Source organism: Xiphophorus maculatus, chromosome 12 (assembly GCF_002775205.1).
Source record: "Xiphophorus maculatus strain JP 163 A chromosome 12, X_maculatus-5.0-male, whole genome shotgun sequence".
NCBI classification, from domain to species: domain Eukaryota; kingdom Metazoa; phylum Chordata; class Actinopteri; order Cyprinodontiformes; family Poeciliidae; genus Xiphophorus; species Xiphophorus maculatus.
This window is the reverse complement of record NC_036454.1, coordinates 1484291-1500002: the sequence shown is the minus strand read 5'-3', so window position 1 is coordinate 1500002 and position 15712 is coordinate 1484291. Positions and strand designations below refer to the sequence as shown.

The 15712-nt window shown below is 52.4% G+C and overlaps 2 protein-coding genes across 4 annotated transcripts; both read left to right on the top strand.

The window, feature by feature from the left end:
• Positions 1-504: 504 nt before the first annotated feature.
• ak8 (adenylate kinase 8) lies at positions 505-9840 on the top strand. Of its 3 annotated transcripts, none has more exons than XM_023344270.1 (14): positions 505-1924; positions 2056-2140; positions 2293-2342; positions 3471-3545; positions 4217-4285; positions 6788-6869; positions 6945-7016; positions 7086-7286; positions 8432-8554; positions 8860-8949; positions 9017-9158; positions 9227-9307; positions 9388-9517; positions 9589-9840. In XM_023344270.1, the coding sequence occupies exons 1-14, from the start codon at positions 1841-1843 to the stop codon at positions 9676-9678; spliced, it is 1374 nt and encodes a 457-aa protein (XP_023200038.1). In that variant the 5' UTR covers positions 505-1840; the 3' UTR covers positions 9679-9840. The 3 variants fall into 3 exon arrangements, with proteins under 3 accessions (XP_023200038.1, XP_023200041.1, XP_023200042.1); XM_023344273.1 differs by having other exon boundaries at positions 509-1034; positions 1764-2140; XM_023344274.1 differs by having other exon boundaries at positions 1847-1924; positions 2034-2140.
• A 687-nt stretch (positions 9841-10527) lies between these two features.
• Positions 10528-15656, top strand: ddx31 (DEAD-box helicase 31). Its single transcript, XM_023343681.1, has 21 exons — positions 10528-11061; positions 11176-11292; positions 11574-11654; positions 11723-11859; positions 11939-12014; positions 12278-12321; positions 12432-12502; positions 12584-12693; positions 12764-12805; positions 13058-13122; positions 13224-13343; positions 13411-13517; positions 13587-13777; positions 13848-13994; positions 14065-14124; positions 14280-14330; positions 14404-14543; positions 14674-14758; positions 14839-14950; positions 15024-15285; positions 15369-15656. The coding sequence occupies exons 2-21, from the start codon at positions 11176-11178 to the stop codon at positions 15478-15480; spliced, it is 2130 nt and encodes a 709-aa protein (XP_023199449.1). The 5' UTR covers positions 10528-11061; the 3' UTR covers positions 15481-15656.
• The last annotated feature ends 56 nt before the right edge of the window (positions 15657-15712 follow it).

Sequence of the window (15712 nt, the reverse complement as noted above, 5' to 3'; positions counted from 1 at the left end):
TGGAGCTTTGAATAGTTTAATGACATCATGGAGAGACCAGAGAAAATATGACCAGCATTTATTCTGGCCCTCAGCTTATATAGATCACCATATTTCTACTAAATGAATGAGTTGGATGTGACTCACTTATTGCAACAACATGGTAAACTCCACCTGTCCATAAACTAGGGTGACCAGACGTCCTCTTTTCCCCGGACATGTCCTACTTTTCAGACCTAAAAAATGTCCGGGGGGAGTTTAAAAATCGTCCGGGATTTTGAGTAACTGCCTCAAAACACATTACATAGCTTACAGTTCATTGTAGGGCACTGCGCAGTCGCTGCGTGTCACGTGATCCCTGAGCCGCGTCACTGCGGGCAGCACCCCCCCCGCCCCCACCCCTCCGCTTAAGGTTGTCCGGGTTTTCCAAAAATAAAATATGGTCACCTACCATAACAGCCTCATGCTAGCAGCTGGTATGTTTAGTTAATCCAAACAAGAGCAAAAGACAGTTCGAAAATGGTTGAAGAATAAATTAATCAAAAATAAATGTAAGAAACAGCCATTCCTTAAAAACTAAAGCAGTTCTCCGGAACTGAAGGGCCATTAAAAGACTTTAATAGATCCGTTAGCTTATTGTGCTAGTGCTAACAAGCTAAAACTAGCATGTTGCTTCACTCCTGATGGTTTCCATGTATGTTGTATTTATTTATTTTATGTTTTATCGTGCACTTTATTTGAAAATGGTTTTGTCTTTGCTGATTCGTGGCGCTGCCTGCTGACCGTGTTTGAGTCTCGGTACATTTTAAACGAGCCAGAGATTAGAACCGGGCCCACAACAGATCCGTTTCTACTCCTTAACCCGGGACACCGTCATCAGTGTAGCCGTTGCTAGGTAACCAGTCCCTCTCAGCACGTTTACCAATGACGTCGTTCCATGGCAACAGGCCAACGCGTCTTAGCAACTGCCAGTTAGACCTGAAGAAGAAAGTTCGTCCATTTTTGCTTGCATCTCATCCAGAACCAAAATCCAGAAGGGGAAGCGGAACACAGAGGTAAACACGGTGGTAACGCTAACACAGTTCGGAGGAAACCCGATTGGGTTCGGTACTTTGGTGCCGAATTAATGAATCCGGAAGGGAACTGGTTCTGGTTCTGTTTGCTCTCAGGTTAGCTTTAGCCGTAACTGCTTCCGGCTTGTTTTACATCATGTCTCTCTAAATATGATTTTGCTCATGAGTTGCTGGGCTGATCGGAACATTTCGCCTCCTTATGACGCTGATTGTTATCCGAACTATGATCTCCTTTATGGATCATAAAACTGGATTATTGGATTATTGCTGTTGATGCTGGAGCGAAGGAAGGAGCTCCTGTAGAGGTCAGTGTTGCAGACACTGCTGAACCCTCTGAATGAAGATGCTCAACTTGTTTCTACTCGATCGTCTCCAGAGGCACCAGTTACCATGGTAGCCGTTCTCAACAGCCGTTACCATGGTAACAGAGACCGGTAGCTGAAAGGAGCTGGCTGTAAACGTCATGTCAGTAAATTTCTGTAACTCCGTCATCTGATGATTTCATACGTTATAAACCAGTTTTCTGTTCATTATGATTTTACATCAGACCAATAAAATGAAACTGGTTCTGTAAGCTGCCAAACGGGCCTGAACAGAACCTGGCTCTGACCCAGCGAGGCTGTAAATGGTGCTGCCCAGAGGATGAGGATGAGGTCTTTAACCTTTACCCTGAGGTTAAAGCTCCACCACAAGCTAAAGATATTATTTCAGATTCCCAGGTTCTCTCCGTGGTGCGTTCACTGACCAGGTTTTCAGTGTGGTGCGTTCACTGACCTTGGGAGCGTGGGATGGATGAGACCCTGAAGCCACTGAGGATTCCTCCTCAGATCAGCGTCTACGCAGACAAACACAACGTGTCCCACCTGGTGGAGGTAACAGCGCCACCCGCAGGCTCTCATGCCTAATGGCCGCCCGCCGCTGACCTGCTGAGTGTGTGTGTGTGTGTGTGTGTGTGTGTGTGTGTGTGTGTGTGTGCGTGAGTGTGTGTGTGTGTGTGTGTCAGAGCATGGTGACCAGCTTGGTGATGGAGCAGCCAGACGATCCGATCTCCTACCTCATCACCTTCCTGCAGAGGCTCAGCCTGGACAGTGAGTGTCAACAGGGTCGGTCCGGTTTGGTTTGGGCCGGTTCTGTTGGACCAGATGGCAGCAGAACCAGGACCAGGTCAGCCCGAGCTCGGGTTGACCCGGACCTGGCCCTGACCACCAGGGGGCTCCACTCACCGTGTTCCTCTGCTCAGATCCCAGGGTGCTGCTGCTCGGCCCGCCTGCTGTCGGCAAACACATGCTGGTCAGTTCACGTGACATCACTTCCTGTCCATCTTCTGCTCGTTTCACTGCTTCCTCTTCTTCTGTGGTTTACCAGGTGTTAAGGAATCATGGCTATTTTTGATGGTTTAATATAGTTAAGCTAATGCCATGTGCGTATAAGTAGACCAACATTCCATTTGGACAAAAGCAGATGCAAGGCAGGAGTTCACAGATAAACATTCTTTTGGCAAGGCTGTAATTTAGACCAGCCATAAAACACAAAGCTCTTGAAAGGTTTTAAATTAGGAGGCCATAAAGAATATCTTCCCCGGCTCGCAGGTCAGAGGTCGGGGGTTTCTCAGGAGCTCAGAGTTGCATCTGGAGTTGACCACAACTTAGGAATCTTGGAAAACACTTAGTTTAATTTCTGATATACCTCTTAATATTAATAGCAATAGTGTGTTAGATTAAAGTATATTACCCAAGATACAAATACTAATTTAGTAAAGGGAAATGTATTTGAAAATGTACTAACTATGACAATATTGGAATCAAAAGGGAATGGTTTGAATGTTATGTTTTACAGGATGAAAAAAAGACTTCTATCTCATTATTGTTTGTGATAAGGTAAAGATTCAAATCTTTGGAGAAGTTGACTGCAGAGGAGCAAGATAGGTTTTGTGAAAATAACTTATAACTTTAATAATTAAAATGACTCTTGATATTTGTCATTAAAACTCAGGGGAAGGTTTAAGTTTTTTTTCAAGGCAGCTCTTGGTTGGTTAAAACAGAGGTACGCCCTATTTGCATATATTAACAAAGAGAAACGCCTTCACTACAAAAAGGAAGGCTCAATAATAAAAATTCAGACAACTGCCCTGTTTTGCTTTTAAGCATCAGCTGTCTCCAAAAGCGCTTTTGTTCTTATTCTTTTAATTCTTTTGTCTCAGGTAAAGAATGTACTTCTGTGTACTCTGAAGTTTCTTGTTAAATTCATACGGTGTTTTCTATTGAATTAAACTCTGTATTTTTGTGACGTCATCGTGCCTTGCCGTTTCCTTGCCGGCTGTGACGAGATCCGCTCGCGACCCGGGCATCCAGGAGGAAAAGGAGAGCCATGCTTTTTCCAAAATTTAAGCTAACTTAGTAACTTTCCTTCTTAATACAGGCGAAGACGCTGAGTAATGAACTGAGAGCCGTTCACCTGACCTCCGAGAGTTTGCTGAAGGGACTCAGTGAGGAGGTAAGAACCAGAGGCCACGCCCACTTCCTGTTACATCAAAGACCACGCCCACTTCATATTACATCAAGGCCACGCCCAATTCCTGTTAGATCAAAGGCCTCCTCCGGGCTCCAGACCCTGGTTCCCCAGACCCAGTTCTGGTCCCTGGTTCTCCTCCAGGCTCCAGCACAGGACTTGAGTTGGTGGCTGATGAAGAGGCGTTTGCTGATTTGCAGTCACCGTGTTGAAGCAGGGGAACCTCAGGAACCTTAGGGTGGCTCCTGAGGCTCCTCATGTGGATAAATCTGCACACAGAAAGATTCTGGTTCCTGATAAGTTCTATGGAAGCTGAAGTTCTAGATCAGTGGAGCCCAAAGCGGGTCCTGGAGGCCCGGCATCCTGCATGGTTTAGTCTCTCCTTCTCAGCAGGTCCATGTTCTTCTTCGGCCTCTAATGATCCATCATTGGATCCAGGTGTGTTAAACCAGGAGAAAACTAGAACATGCAGGATGCCGGGCCTCCAGAACCCGCTTTGGGCTCCCCTGAGCTAGAACATGTCTGTGGGTTCTGGTCGGGTCCAATTCTTGTCTTGACTACCTGATGATACCGCCTCCTCTCCTTGCTCCCTTCTTATGCCTCCACCTCCGCCGTGCTCCAACATGGAGTCACATGACCTTCATGTCTCTGTCCAGGAAGATTCTTCTGAGGTTCTGGTCCAACAGCTGCAACAGAGACTGAAGGAGACCGACTGCTTTCACAAGGTGAGTCCAGGAGAACCGGGTTCAACTGCTGCTCTTCTGCTACGACCCAGCAGAACCAGTAGAACCAGGATTCTGCTAGTTCTGCCCTAATGGATCCATCTCTCCGTCTGGCTTTATGTTTCACAGTTTAGCTCCAGGCGCTCTCACTTCCAGCAATCAGATGTTGATTAATGCTAAGGGCTATTAGCATACCATAGGGTGACCAAATGTCCTCTTTTTCCCAGATATATCCACTTTCACGTTCTTTTCACCTGTTGGATTTCCCTTATTGATGAAAATGTTTTCATCGTTAACTGATGTTTTGTTGGCCTTTCTCCTCCTGAGCTGCTGCCTGGTTTTTGTGGCGAACAGTGGCAAAGTGCGCAGCAGGTGCATTCAGGTGGCAGCTTGCTGATGCTCAGCGAAGCTTAAGGGTTGGCATAAATTTCCTAACATCCTGGTCCTAACAATGGGAGGCGTAGCTCACCGTTACCATGTTAGCCGGCTGAGTTCAAAGGTTAGCATGTCAGCTGGCTGAGTTCAAAGGTTAGCATGTCAGCTGGCTGAGTTCACCGTTAGCATGTTAGCCGGCTGAGTTCAAAAGTTAGCATGTCAGCTGGCTGAGTTCAAAGGTTAGCATGTCAGCTGGCTGAGTTCAAAGGTTAGCATGTCAGCTGGCTGAGTTCAAAGGTTAGCATGTCAGCTGGCTGAGTTCACCGTTAGCATGTTAGCCGGCTGAGTTCAAAGGTTAGCATGTCAGCTGGCTGAGTTCAAAGGTTAGCATGTCAGCTGGCTGAGTTCACTGTTAGCATGTTAGCTGGCTGAGTTCAAAGGTTAGCATGTTAGCTGGCTGAGTTCACTGTTAGCATGTTAGCCGGCTGAGTTCAAAGGTTAGCATGTCAGCTGGCTGAGTTCACCGTTAGCATGTTAGCTGGCTGAGTTCAAAGGTTAGCATGTTAGCTGGCTGAGTTCACCGTTAGCATGTTAGTTGGCTGAGTTCAAAGGTTAGCATGTTAGCTGGCTGATGTGTGTGATAAAGATCTGGTTGCTTTTGTTACAGAATGGATTCATACGTTACAATGGTGATAATTATTTTACTAGATCTATAAATAAACTGCATGTATTTAGATGAAAAACAAACAGCACACTCCAGCAGGACAACATGACAAAAGGGGCGGGGCTAAGGGGCACGAACAATTTAAAGACAATACCACAGAAGAAGAAATTAAAAGGAAGTAACATGGTTAAAACAATGAGTTTTAACTCGTTTTAACAATGAGGTGCTTCAGTCAGGTAAGGCACAATAAAAAATAACCAAAAAATGCATTTTGTGTTTTCATAACAAAAGAGAAATAGAACCAGGTTAACAGAGTTCATCAATTAAACCGACTGAAGACGAATACAGGAACTAAAAACTGGAGTTTTCTGAGCAAGTGATGCCTTTTATTTTTATTACATTTAATAAAATCTCAGCTTTTTCTTACATTTTTTCCAGGTTAACTTAAAAAGTGAGCTATTATTGTTTCAGGTTAATTTCCAAACTACAGGAGAGTAATTGTTAGGCCTGCTGGTTCCCTTCATCCACCCTCATGTTGTCTATTGTCATGTGACCGAAGGCCGGCTGCAGCCTGACTGACTGACTGACTGACTGACTGACTGACTGACTGACTGACTGACTGACTGACTGACAGGCAGCAGCCTCAGTGATCAGCACTAAATCATCTTCAGTTTTTGTCTTTTCTTCTGAACTCAACAAACTGCTGCGTCTTTCAGGCTGCAGCTGCAACGATTAACATCCAGGATCAGGGTGTGTGTGTGTGTGGGTGTGTGTGGGTGTGTGTGGGTGTGTGTGTGTGTGGGTGTGTGTGGGTGTGTGTGGGTGTGTGTGTGTGTAGGGGAGGTTCTTTGATTTGCTAATAGCTGTTTTTGGCTCCAGGCTATGAGTGATGATTTATCTGCTCTGAACAGACGATGAGAAGCAGCTTCAATCAGGACGACATCGCTGCTGCTGGCAAAGCTACACCTGTCTGCCTGCTCACCTGTCTGCCTGCTCACCTGTCTGTCTCAGGTGACGCTAAAGTTTGGACTGAGACCTGCAGCTTTTCAGAGACGTGCAGCTCAGAGGCTGAAAGTGAGCACAGTGGGCCGGTTCTGGTTCTGGTTCTGTAGGTCGTCACAGTGCAGGTGAACTCCAGCTGTCGGTGGTTCTTCCTGAACCTGACAGACAGCTCTCAGGACCGGACCGGAGCTGAAGCATCGGGCCACACTGATCTGGACTGGTTGGTCTCTGGGAGCTCCAAAGGTTCTGGTTCTGTTGGGACAGAACCAGGAAATGATGGTTCCTGGTTCTGGTTGGACTTGATGGAAAAACACTGAATGAAGCTAGGAGCTCCCTGGTTCTGATCCAGACTCAGTAACAGAACCTTAGACAGCATTTTCCTCAGCGTTTCCAGATGGTTCTAACAGAACCACTGAGGTTCTGTTAGAACATCCAGCATCAGGAGGTTCTGTTGGCCGTTGCAGGGCTGGGTGCTGGTTGGGATTCCTCAGACCCGTGTCCAGGTTCTGCAGCTCCAGCGGGCCGGAATCATCCCAGAACACGTCGGTAAGAACCGATGAAGCCTCCCAGCCGGGCCCGTCGGACCCGCAGCTGATCCAAAAGGTTCTGCTGTGTTGACAGTGATGCTGGACGCTCCGGAGGAAGTTCTGCTGCAGAGGAACCACGGCAAGCTCACTGACCCGGTCACTGGAGGTGAGTCCCGCTCGGCCCAACCTCCTCACAGGACATCAGAACCTGCTCAGCATCACTTCCTGTCCCCAGACGTCTACCATCAGCTCTTCGTCCAGCCAGAGAACGACACCATCAGACGGCGCCTGGAGAGGGGGCGGGGCCTTTCTGAGGAGCAGCTATTGGCCGAGGTGCAGCGCTTCCGCTGTGAAGTCACAGCTCTGAAATCGGCCTATCAGCACGTCCTGAAGGTCTTCAACGCCGACCAGCCTCCTGCTGACGTCTACCAGCAAGGTTAAGCCCATGGAGGGGGCGGAGCCTGATCACATGACCACAACAGAACAGGCATTAACGCAACAATCTGCATACTTCCTGTTGCCTCCCTCCCACTTCCCGTTGCCTCCCTCCCACTTCCCGTTACCTCTCTCCCACTTCCCATTGCCTCCCTCCCACTTCCCGTTGCCTCCCTCCCACTTCCCGTTGCCTCCCTCCCACTTCCCGTTACCTCCCTCCCACTTCCCGTTGCCTCCCTCCCACTTCCCGTTGCCTCTCTCCCACTTCCCGTTACCTCTCTCCCACTTCCTGTTGCCTCCCTCCCACTTCCTGTTGCCTCCCTCCCACTTCCTGTTACCTCTCTCCCACTTCCTGTTACCTCTCTCCCACTTCCTGTTGCCTCCCTCCCACTTCCCGTTGCCTCCCTCCCACTTCCCGTTGCCTCTCTCCCACTTCCCGTTGCCTCCCTCCCACTTCCCGTTGCCTCCCTCCCACTTCCCGTTGCCTCCCTCCCACTTCCCGTTACCTCTCTCCCACTTCCCGTTGCCTCCCTCCCACTTCCCGTTGCCTCTCTCCCACTTCCTGTTGCCTCTCTCCCACTTCCCGTTGCCTCTCTCCCACTTCCTGTTGCCTCTCTCCCACTTCCTGTTGCCTCTCTCCCACTTCCTGTTGCCTCTCTCCCACTTCCTGTTGCCTCCCTCCCACTTCCCGTTGCCTCCCTCCCACTTCCTGTTACCTCTCTCCCACTTCCCGTTGCCTCCCTCCCACTTCCCGTTGCCTCTCTCCCACTTCCTGTTGCCTCCCTCCCACTTCCTGTTACCTCCCTCCCACTTCCTGTTGCCTCCCTCCCACTTCCTGTTACCTCTCTCCCACTTCCTGTTGCCTCTCTCCCACTTCCTGTTGCCTCCCTCCCACTTCCTGTTGCCTCCCTCCCACTTCCTGTTGCCTCTCTCCCACTTCCTGTTACCTCTCTCCCACTTCCTGTTGCCTCTCTCCCACTTCCTGTTGCCTCCCTCCCACTTCCTGTTGCCTCCCTCCTACTTCCTGTCTGTTTCCTTCTGGCAATCTTGTGATCAGTCGAAGTTCCCCTCAGAGTTCTGGAAGCAGCAGTTGGGTTCTGATCCGACACAAACTGAACCCGATGTCTGTCTCTGCTGGTCCCTCAGCTCTGACCTTCGTCCAGACCCGACGTCACTTCAGAACTCCAAGAATAGTTCTGGTGGGCCCGTCGGGGTCCGGAAAGAGCCACCTGGCCCGGCTGCTGTCTGAGAAGTACAAACTGGTGGATGGTAAACACAGGATGGTTCTGGCCCAGTTCTGACCCAGTTGTGAACCAGTTGTGACCCGGTTCTGACTTGGTTCTGACCCAGTTCGGACCCGGTTCTGACTCGGTTATGACCCGGTTCTCACCCAGTTGTAACCGGTTCTGACTCGATTCTGACCCGGTTCTGACCCGGTTCTGACTCGATTCTGACCCGGTTCTGACCCGGTTCTGACTCGATTCTGACCCGGTTCTGACTCGGTTCTGACTTGGTCCTGACCCGGTCATGACCCAGTTCTGACCCGGTTCTGACCTGGTCCGGACTGTCTCCAGTGAGCTGCGGCGGCCTGCTCCGGTCGGTGGTCTCTGACGGTTCTGCTCTGGGAGCTCAGATTCAGCTCTACATGGATGTCGGCCGCCCAGGTGAGTTCAGAACCGTCTCTCAGTTCTGTGGTTCTGGACGGGCTGGGTTCTGATCACCTGTGTTCAGTCCCAGATTCCCTGCTGATGCCGGTTCTGGAGGCCCGTCTGAGCCGGGTGGACTGCAGCTGCAGAGGATGGATCCTGCACGGTTTCCCCTGCGACATGCAGCAGGCCAAGAGCCTACACGAGTCCCAGTACCAGCCCAACAGGTACCAAACCAGAACCAGAACCAGAACCTGTAGTTCTGCTTCTGTCACCTGCTCCTCCTCTTCCTCAGAGTCTTCTTCCTGGAGGCCAGCGATGACGTCTGCATGCAGCGGCTCTCCCTCAGAGGAACCGACCCCGTCAGTGGCGAGAGGTCAGTGGCCCAGTCCAACCGGGCCAGAACCCGGGCCAGGTCGTACAGGTACCAGCTCACGGTTGCGTTTGGGCTTGCAGGTATCACGCCGTGACCCAACCGGCCCCCAGCTCTGAGGTCCAGGACCGGCTCCGGACGGCTCCGTACGACGGCAGCGGGGCGCTGACCCAGAGGCTGAGACGGTTCAGGCTCAACTACGAAGGCCTGCAGGTAACCATGGCAACAGCTTTCATTTGCTGACCCGGATTCTAACCAGCAGAACAATCTGTGTCTCTGTCCAGACTATGTATCCAGATGCTCTTCACCTGGACGCCGACCAGGACCCACACACTGTGCTGGAGTCTCTGGAGAGCCGCCTCTACACCAACTGACACCTGGACTCACCTGGACTCACCTGGACTCACCTGGACTCACCTGGACAAGCAGCTGGACTGAGCTGAGAACACCTGAGTCTACCTGGACTTGGTTGGGCAGAATGAAGGAACTTGATGTTATAAGTTGTTTGGTTTTTAATAAAATCATTGTTCTGCTGACTTCTGGTTCCAGTTCTGATTGTGGTTCTGGTTCTGGTTCCATCAGATTTGCAGGATGAGGATCCAAAATAATTTGTGCTTAATGAAAGGTTTTGACCCAATGATGGTCAGAAATTCTGACCATTCCGGGTCTGCCCTGGTTCCTGTTGAACATTGCGTTCAACAGGAACCTTCAGGTCCAATCAGAACCAAATCTACTGGGAGGGAAAGAGAGCATGGGCGTGTCTCTGTCTCTGATTGGACAGAAACCAGGAAGTCCTCCACCAGAGGGAGACAGAAACAAAGTGGTTAAACCCAGAATGGTCTGGATTTTTATCCGGATCAGAACCATCATTGCTCTGAGCTGAAACATTCTGGGAACTGAGATTGGATCAGAATGAAAACTGGGTCGGTACAGTACAGCTTCCTGTGACCCAGTTAGACGCTGATAATTGTTCTGATGGCTGAGATGGCAAGGTCCAAACAGGCCTGGGTTGATTGGTGAGGGTAATGGAACCAGAACTAGCTGAACAGCAGCCTGGTTCTGGTTCCGATCCAGTAGCAGAGGGTCCGGGCTGTAGAACCGAGCCTGAGCGTCCCGGAGTCCTGGACCTTTGGCCACTTCCTGTGTCTTAATTGTTACTTAGACTTAGGCTTAGACTGACTTTATTGTCATTTTGCATGCACAGTGTATACAGAACGAAATTACGGCAATCAGGTCAAAGGTTAGAGATAGGGAGTGATCAATAGTATCAACAGCGACCAGTTTTGAATTATAATATCTCAATAATCTCAGATTATTCCCGCTGGTTCGTCCTGATTTCAGCATAAACTCCTCCCAGCACAGTCAGCCACACAACGAGGCGGCGGACCGTTAAAGAGCAGACCCACTGAGGGCAACCTTCCAGAAGGCGGGGCCTCCGTGACGTAGCAGGAAGAGGCTCCCACGTGTTATATTGTGTATCCGCACAGTTTTCTTGGTGAGGATTTATTTCTGTTTCTGTTGTTTTTATTTTAATCCACATTTTGACAGACCGGAGGTCAGCAAGCGCGTGTAGGTCATTGTTAAAGATGGCGGATATTTCCTGTGCAGTGAAGAGAGGAGCTGCAGGACTTCCGTAGAAAAATGTCCGGCTCGAGCACCAACACCAGGAGTTGATCCCTGAACACCTGGTCCTCGTGTCAGTTAGAGGTAGATTGATCCGCTGACGTCACACGGGAGATCTTGGTCTAAAGGAAACGGTGAGTTAAAATCTGACGGTTTTTACATGAAGTCTGGTCCGACCGGATTCTTCTTCACGTGTTCTGTTTGGCTCTGTAGAGCGAGGACTCACCTGTTCTATCGTTCTATCGTAGATGACGTCATCAGCAGAGCAGCAGCTGTGTCTGAACATCTGCAGTGTACCTTCATCATCATCATCATCATCACTGCCCTGCAGCAGGAAATGGGCGAAACGCAAGAAATGGACCTCGGTGAGTCAGAACCAGCAGAACCAATGGAACCCAGACCAGTCAGAACCAACGGAACCCAGAACCTGAAAATGGGTGGATGTTGGTCCAACAGGAGAACCCGCCCAGGTTCAACCAGAAACGGACTGCTGTGGTTCTGATGACGGCCATGTTTATTCTGAAAGTCTTTAAGTCGGTCAGTTGGTTCTGATTGGTTCTGGTCTCAGTTGGTCCAGCAGAGGTCCAGTCTGAGGGGCATTCTGGTCCAGTACCGGCCCAGTTCTGTTAAACTGATGTTTCTACAGAAGAAGCAGAAACCAGAGAAGAAGAAGAAGAGCTTCATCTCCCCAGAGGAAGAGGAGGAGGATGAAGAGGCTCACCTGCAGGTGATCGCTCTCTCTGACATCAGGCTCTTTTCTTCTTCTGTGGTATTAAAATAAGGCGTGCTGTTTAGGCCCCGCCCCCTGAGCTGACCCACGGAGCACCACAGAAGAAGAAGAGGAGGAAGGAGGAAGTGAAGGAAGGAGGAAGTGGCAGCATCAAGACTTCCTCTCTGTTCAGACACAACCCAGAGATCCCGGAGATCCTCAGGTACAACCTTCGCTCCGCTGTGATTGGCCCGACTCGGCCGCTGCTGATTGGCCGGCTGACTTCCTGTTTCCTCCCTCAGACCGGCCGTCGCCCAGCTGAAGGAGAAGGTTTTCACCTCCGACTTCTTCTCAGACCTCCACCTGCACCCCCACCTGGTAACACGCCTCCGCGTTCTTGGGCTCTGATTGGTCGGTTTGCTGGGAAAGCTCCGCCCCTGCTGTAGGACCTGCAGGCTTCTGTCCAATCAGAGAGCAGGTTTCCTTGACCTTTGACCTGAAACAACCGCTGCAGACCCAGTCAGGACCGGTTCTGATCGGACCTCTGCATGGTGTCGTCCGTGTTTCTATCTGACTCGAACTGGGTCGAGGCGTTACCGTAGCAACCAGTGATGTTCTGATCGGCTGTCTGCTTCCTGCAGGTGGCGACGCTCAACAAGGTTCTGAACGTCTCCAGACTGACCAGGTGGGTCGGGTCGGACCGGAACCAGGCAGCCCTATGGGGCGTCTGACCTCTGACCTGTGTGTGTGTGTGTGTGTGTGTGTGTGTGTGTGTGTGTGTGTGTGTGTGCGCAGCGTTCAGCAGCAGACCATCCCGGCTCTCCTGTCCGGACGGGACGCAGCAGTCCGGTCCCAGACGGGTTCAGGTGAGATCAGAACCTCCCGGCGGAACCGGACCTGAACCGGTCCTGTGGTTCTACAGAACCTGACGCTCCCCTCTGTCTCAGGGAAGACGCTGTCCTACGCCGTCCCGCTGGTCCAGCGCCTGCAGGCCTCCGAGCCAAAGGTCAGCAGGTCGGATGGCCCGCTGGCGCTCGTCGTGGTTCCGACCCGGGAGGTTGGTTCCGCCTTCTCTGCCGGTTCTGGTGATCCGATCGGACCTCTGACTGATCTCTGCTCTGTTCCAGCTCGCCCTGCAGACCTACAACACCTTCCAGAAGCTGCTCAAGGTACCAGAACCAGAACCCAGTTACTGGACCAGAACCAGAACCCAGTTACAGCTAAGGAGCAGCACTGGATCCTGATCTGCTGCAGACAGGGATCCTCTGGTTCTGGTTCTGGTTCCTATGTGAGGTGATCCCAGCTCTGGTTCTGGGCCATAAAGCAGTTTAATTTGGGTTCTGAGCCCGTTGGACCCAGAAACCCGATGGTTCTGACATGTCTGGTTCTGGTTCTGGTTCTGATCCTGGTTCTGTCCACAGCCGTTCACTTGGATCGTTCCTGGCATTCTGATGGGAGGAGAGAAGAAGAAAGCAGAGAAGGCCCGGTACTGTCTGGTCCATCAGAACCTCCGGCTGGTTCTGGCCGTTAGCGGGTCGGTGCCTGCTGGACCGAGGTTCTGATGGTTCTGCTGGTTCTGGTCTCCAGGATCCGTAAGGGGATGAACGTGGTGGTGTCGACGCCGGGCCGGCTGGCCGATCACGTCCAGAACACGCTCAGCTTGGCGCTCGGCGCCGTGCGCTGGCTGGTTCTGGACGAGGCAGACAGGTGGGTCGGACCGGGTCGCCAGGTCCAATCCCGGCGGTTCTGGTCTAACTGGTCATCTGGCCTCCAGGATCCTGGACCTGGGCTTCGACCGGGAGCTAACGGTGATCCTGAACGGGCTGAACAGAACCGGGCTGACCCGGCAGAACGTGCTGCTGTCGGCCACGCTGAGTCCAGGTGAGGCGGCTCGCCGCTGCCCCCTCTGGGCGCGGCTCGCCGCGTCCGCTGACCGCTCCTGTGCCGCAGGTGTGACGCGCCTGGCGGACGTCTGCTTGCGGGATCCAATCAGCATCTGTGTTTCTGGCCCCGCCCCCTCTGACCCGCCCAGCCAATCGGAGAGCTTCGCCGTTCCCGAGGCGCTGCAGCAGTTTGTGGTTTTGGTTCCCAGTAAGGTCCGGCTGGTGTGTCTGGCCGCCTTCATCCTGGACCAGTGCAAGGTGTTCACATGGCAACTGCTGCTTCTCTGCACCTGGTCGCCATGGAGACCTGACCGCCTGCCACTCTCAGTTCTCTCAGGGCAACAAGATGATCGTTTTCGTGTCGAGCTGCGAAGCCGTCGAGTTCCTGCACCTGCTCTTCAGCTCCGTCCTGACCCGGCACGCGGCCAATCGGGAGCTCAGCTTCCTGCGTCTCCACGGCAACATGAAACAGGAGGTAAGAACACCCCCTGCTGGCCACAGTTTCCATCTCCGTCAGCGTCTCTGAGGCTGTGTCTCCTCCGCAGGAACGCTGCCAGGTTTTCCACCAGTTCTCCGCTTCCACCACTGGAGTCCTGCTGTGCACGGTGAGGGGGCCGCCACCGGGGGGCGCCACCGCCACCGGGGTTCTCACAGTCAGGCTGCAAATGTTCAGGGTTTCTCTGAAAACATGTAACGGTTCTTTAATCGGTCGGGTCGGGTCGGGCACAACTCTTTGCTCAGCTTCCTCTTCCTCTTCCAGGACGTTGCCGCCAGAGGGCTGGATCTTCCTCAAGTCACCTGGATTGTTCAGGTAAACACACAGTCAGGATGGAAACCCACCAGAACCAGAACCGGGTCACAGGTCCGTTCCTTCTGTGTTTCAGTACACTCCTCCCTCGTCGGCCGCCGAGTACGTTCACCGGGTCGGCCGCACGGCTCGGATCGGAGGAAGAGGAAACGGCCTCCTCTTCCTCACTCCTGCTGAGGCCGCCTTCATCACGGAGCTGGCCAATCACAACATCAGGTGGGTGGGCCAACCGCTGCAGTGGGCCAATCACTGACCAGCACCATCAGAAACACATCTGGTACCAGCAGGACGGTGTCACTGGTACTGGACCTCACTACTGGTTCTGACTGGTTTTAACTGGTTGCAGTGTCTCAGAGATGAAGCTCCAGGACGTTCTATCTTGTCTGATGAGGGACGATGCCTTCAAGGGGCGTGGGAAATACCACAGCCAGGTGGGTGGAAGCTTTGAGTTTATCCTGACCTCTGACCTCAGTGGGCAGAGCTGACCTCTGACCGTCCCGCGTGTCCCCAGACGTCGCCCCGGGCGCTGCAGCAGGACATCAGGGAGCGCGCCACCGTCCTGCAGACGCAGCTGGAGGACTTCGTTCACTCCGACGCCCGCTGGGTGCAGGCGGCTAAGAAAGGTACGCCGGTCACATGACCCGCCGGATATGTTGGTGCCAAGCTGTGATTGGCTGACGTGTTGCCGTGCTGCAGCGCTGCAGTCCTTCCTGCGGGCCTACACCACCTACCCCGCCTCCCTGAAGCAGGTGTTCCACCTGCGGCGCCTCCACCTGGGTCACGCCGCCAAGAGCTTCGGCCTCAGAGACGCTCCGCAGGGCCTGAGCCCCGGCCCTGCCCCCGGAGCCCGCCGGGGCCCCGGGGGCCGGGTCCACAGCAGGAGCCAGGACCAGACCAGGAAACGGGCAGGAAGCCCGAGGAAGAACCAGAACCAGAACCAGAACCCGGGGAGGCAACGGTGAGTGGCCGATCCGTCGTCTGGTACTACATTACCCATAGTTCCCTGCTGCTGTTACTGTGAAAACCCACTTCCTCTGTCAGGCTCCATCCGGGTCACAGGGAGGCGGTTCTGATCCGGTCAGAGTTCTCCAGCGGCTTGGAGGGAGGCGGGGCCAAGAGGAAGAGGAAGGTCACTGAGGAAGAGGAGGACTGACGATGAAGGTGGTCCTGAACAGAACCGTCTCGGCCCGAACCCCCAGAATCGCTCTGGTTCTGTCAGGCTGGACCTGGACCAGCAGACTGGGTTTTTCCTCAGAGTGAGACATCCTGACACAGAACATCTTTGATCGGACGAATTTTATTTACAATCAAATAAAAAACAAAAAAAAGTTTCAGAATTTTATTTCTGCATCAAACACATTTCAGACCCAGACCGGTTCTGGAGA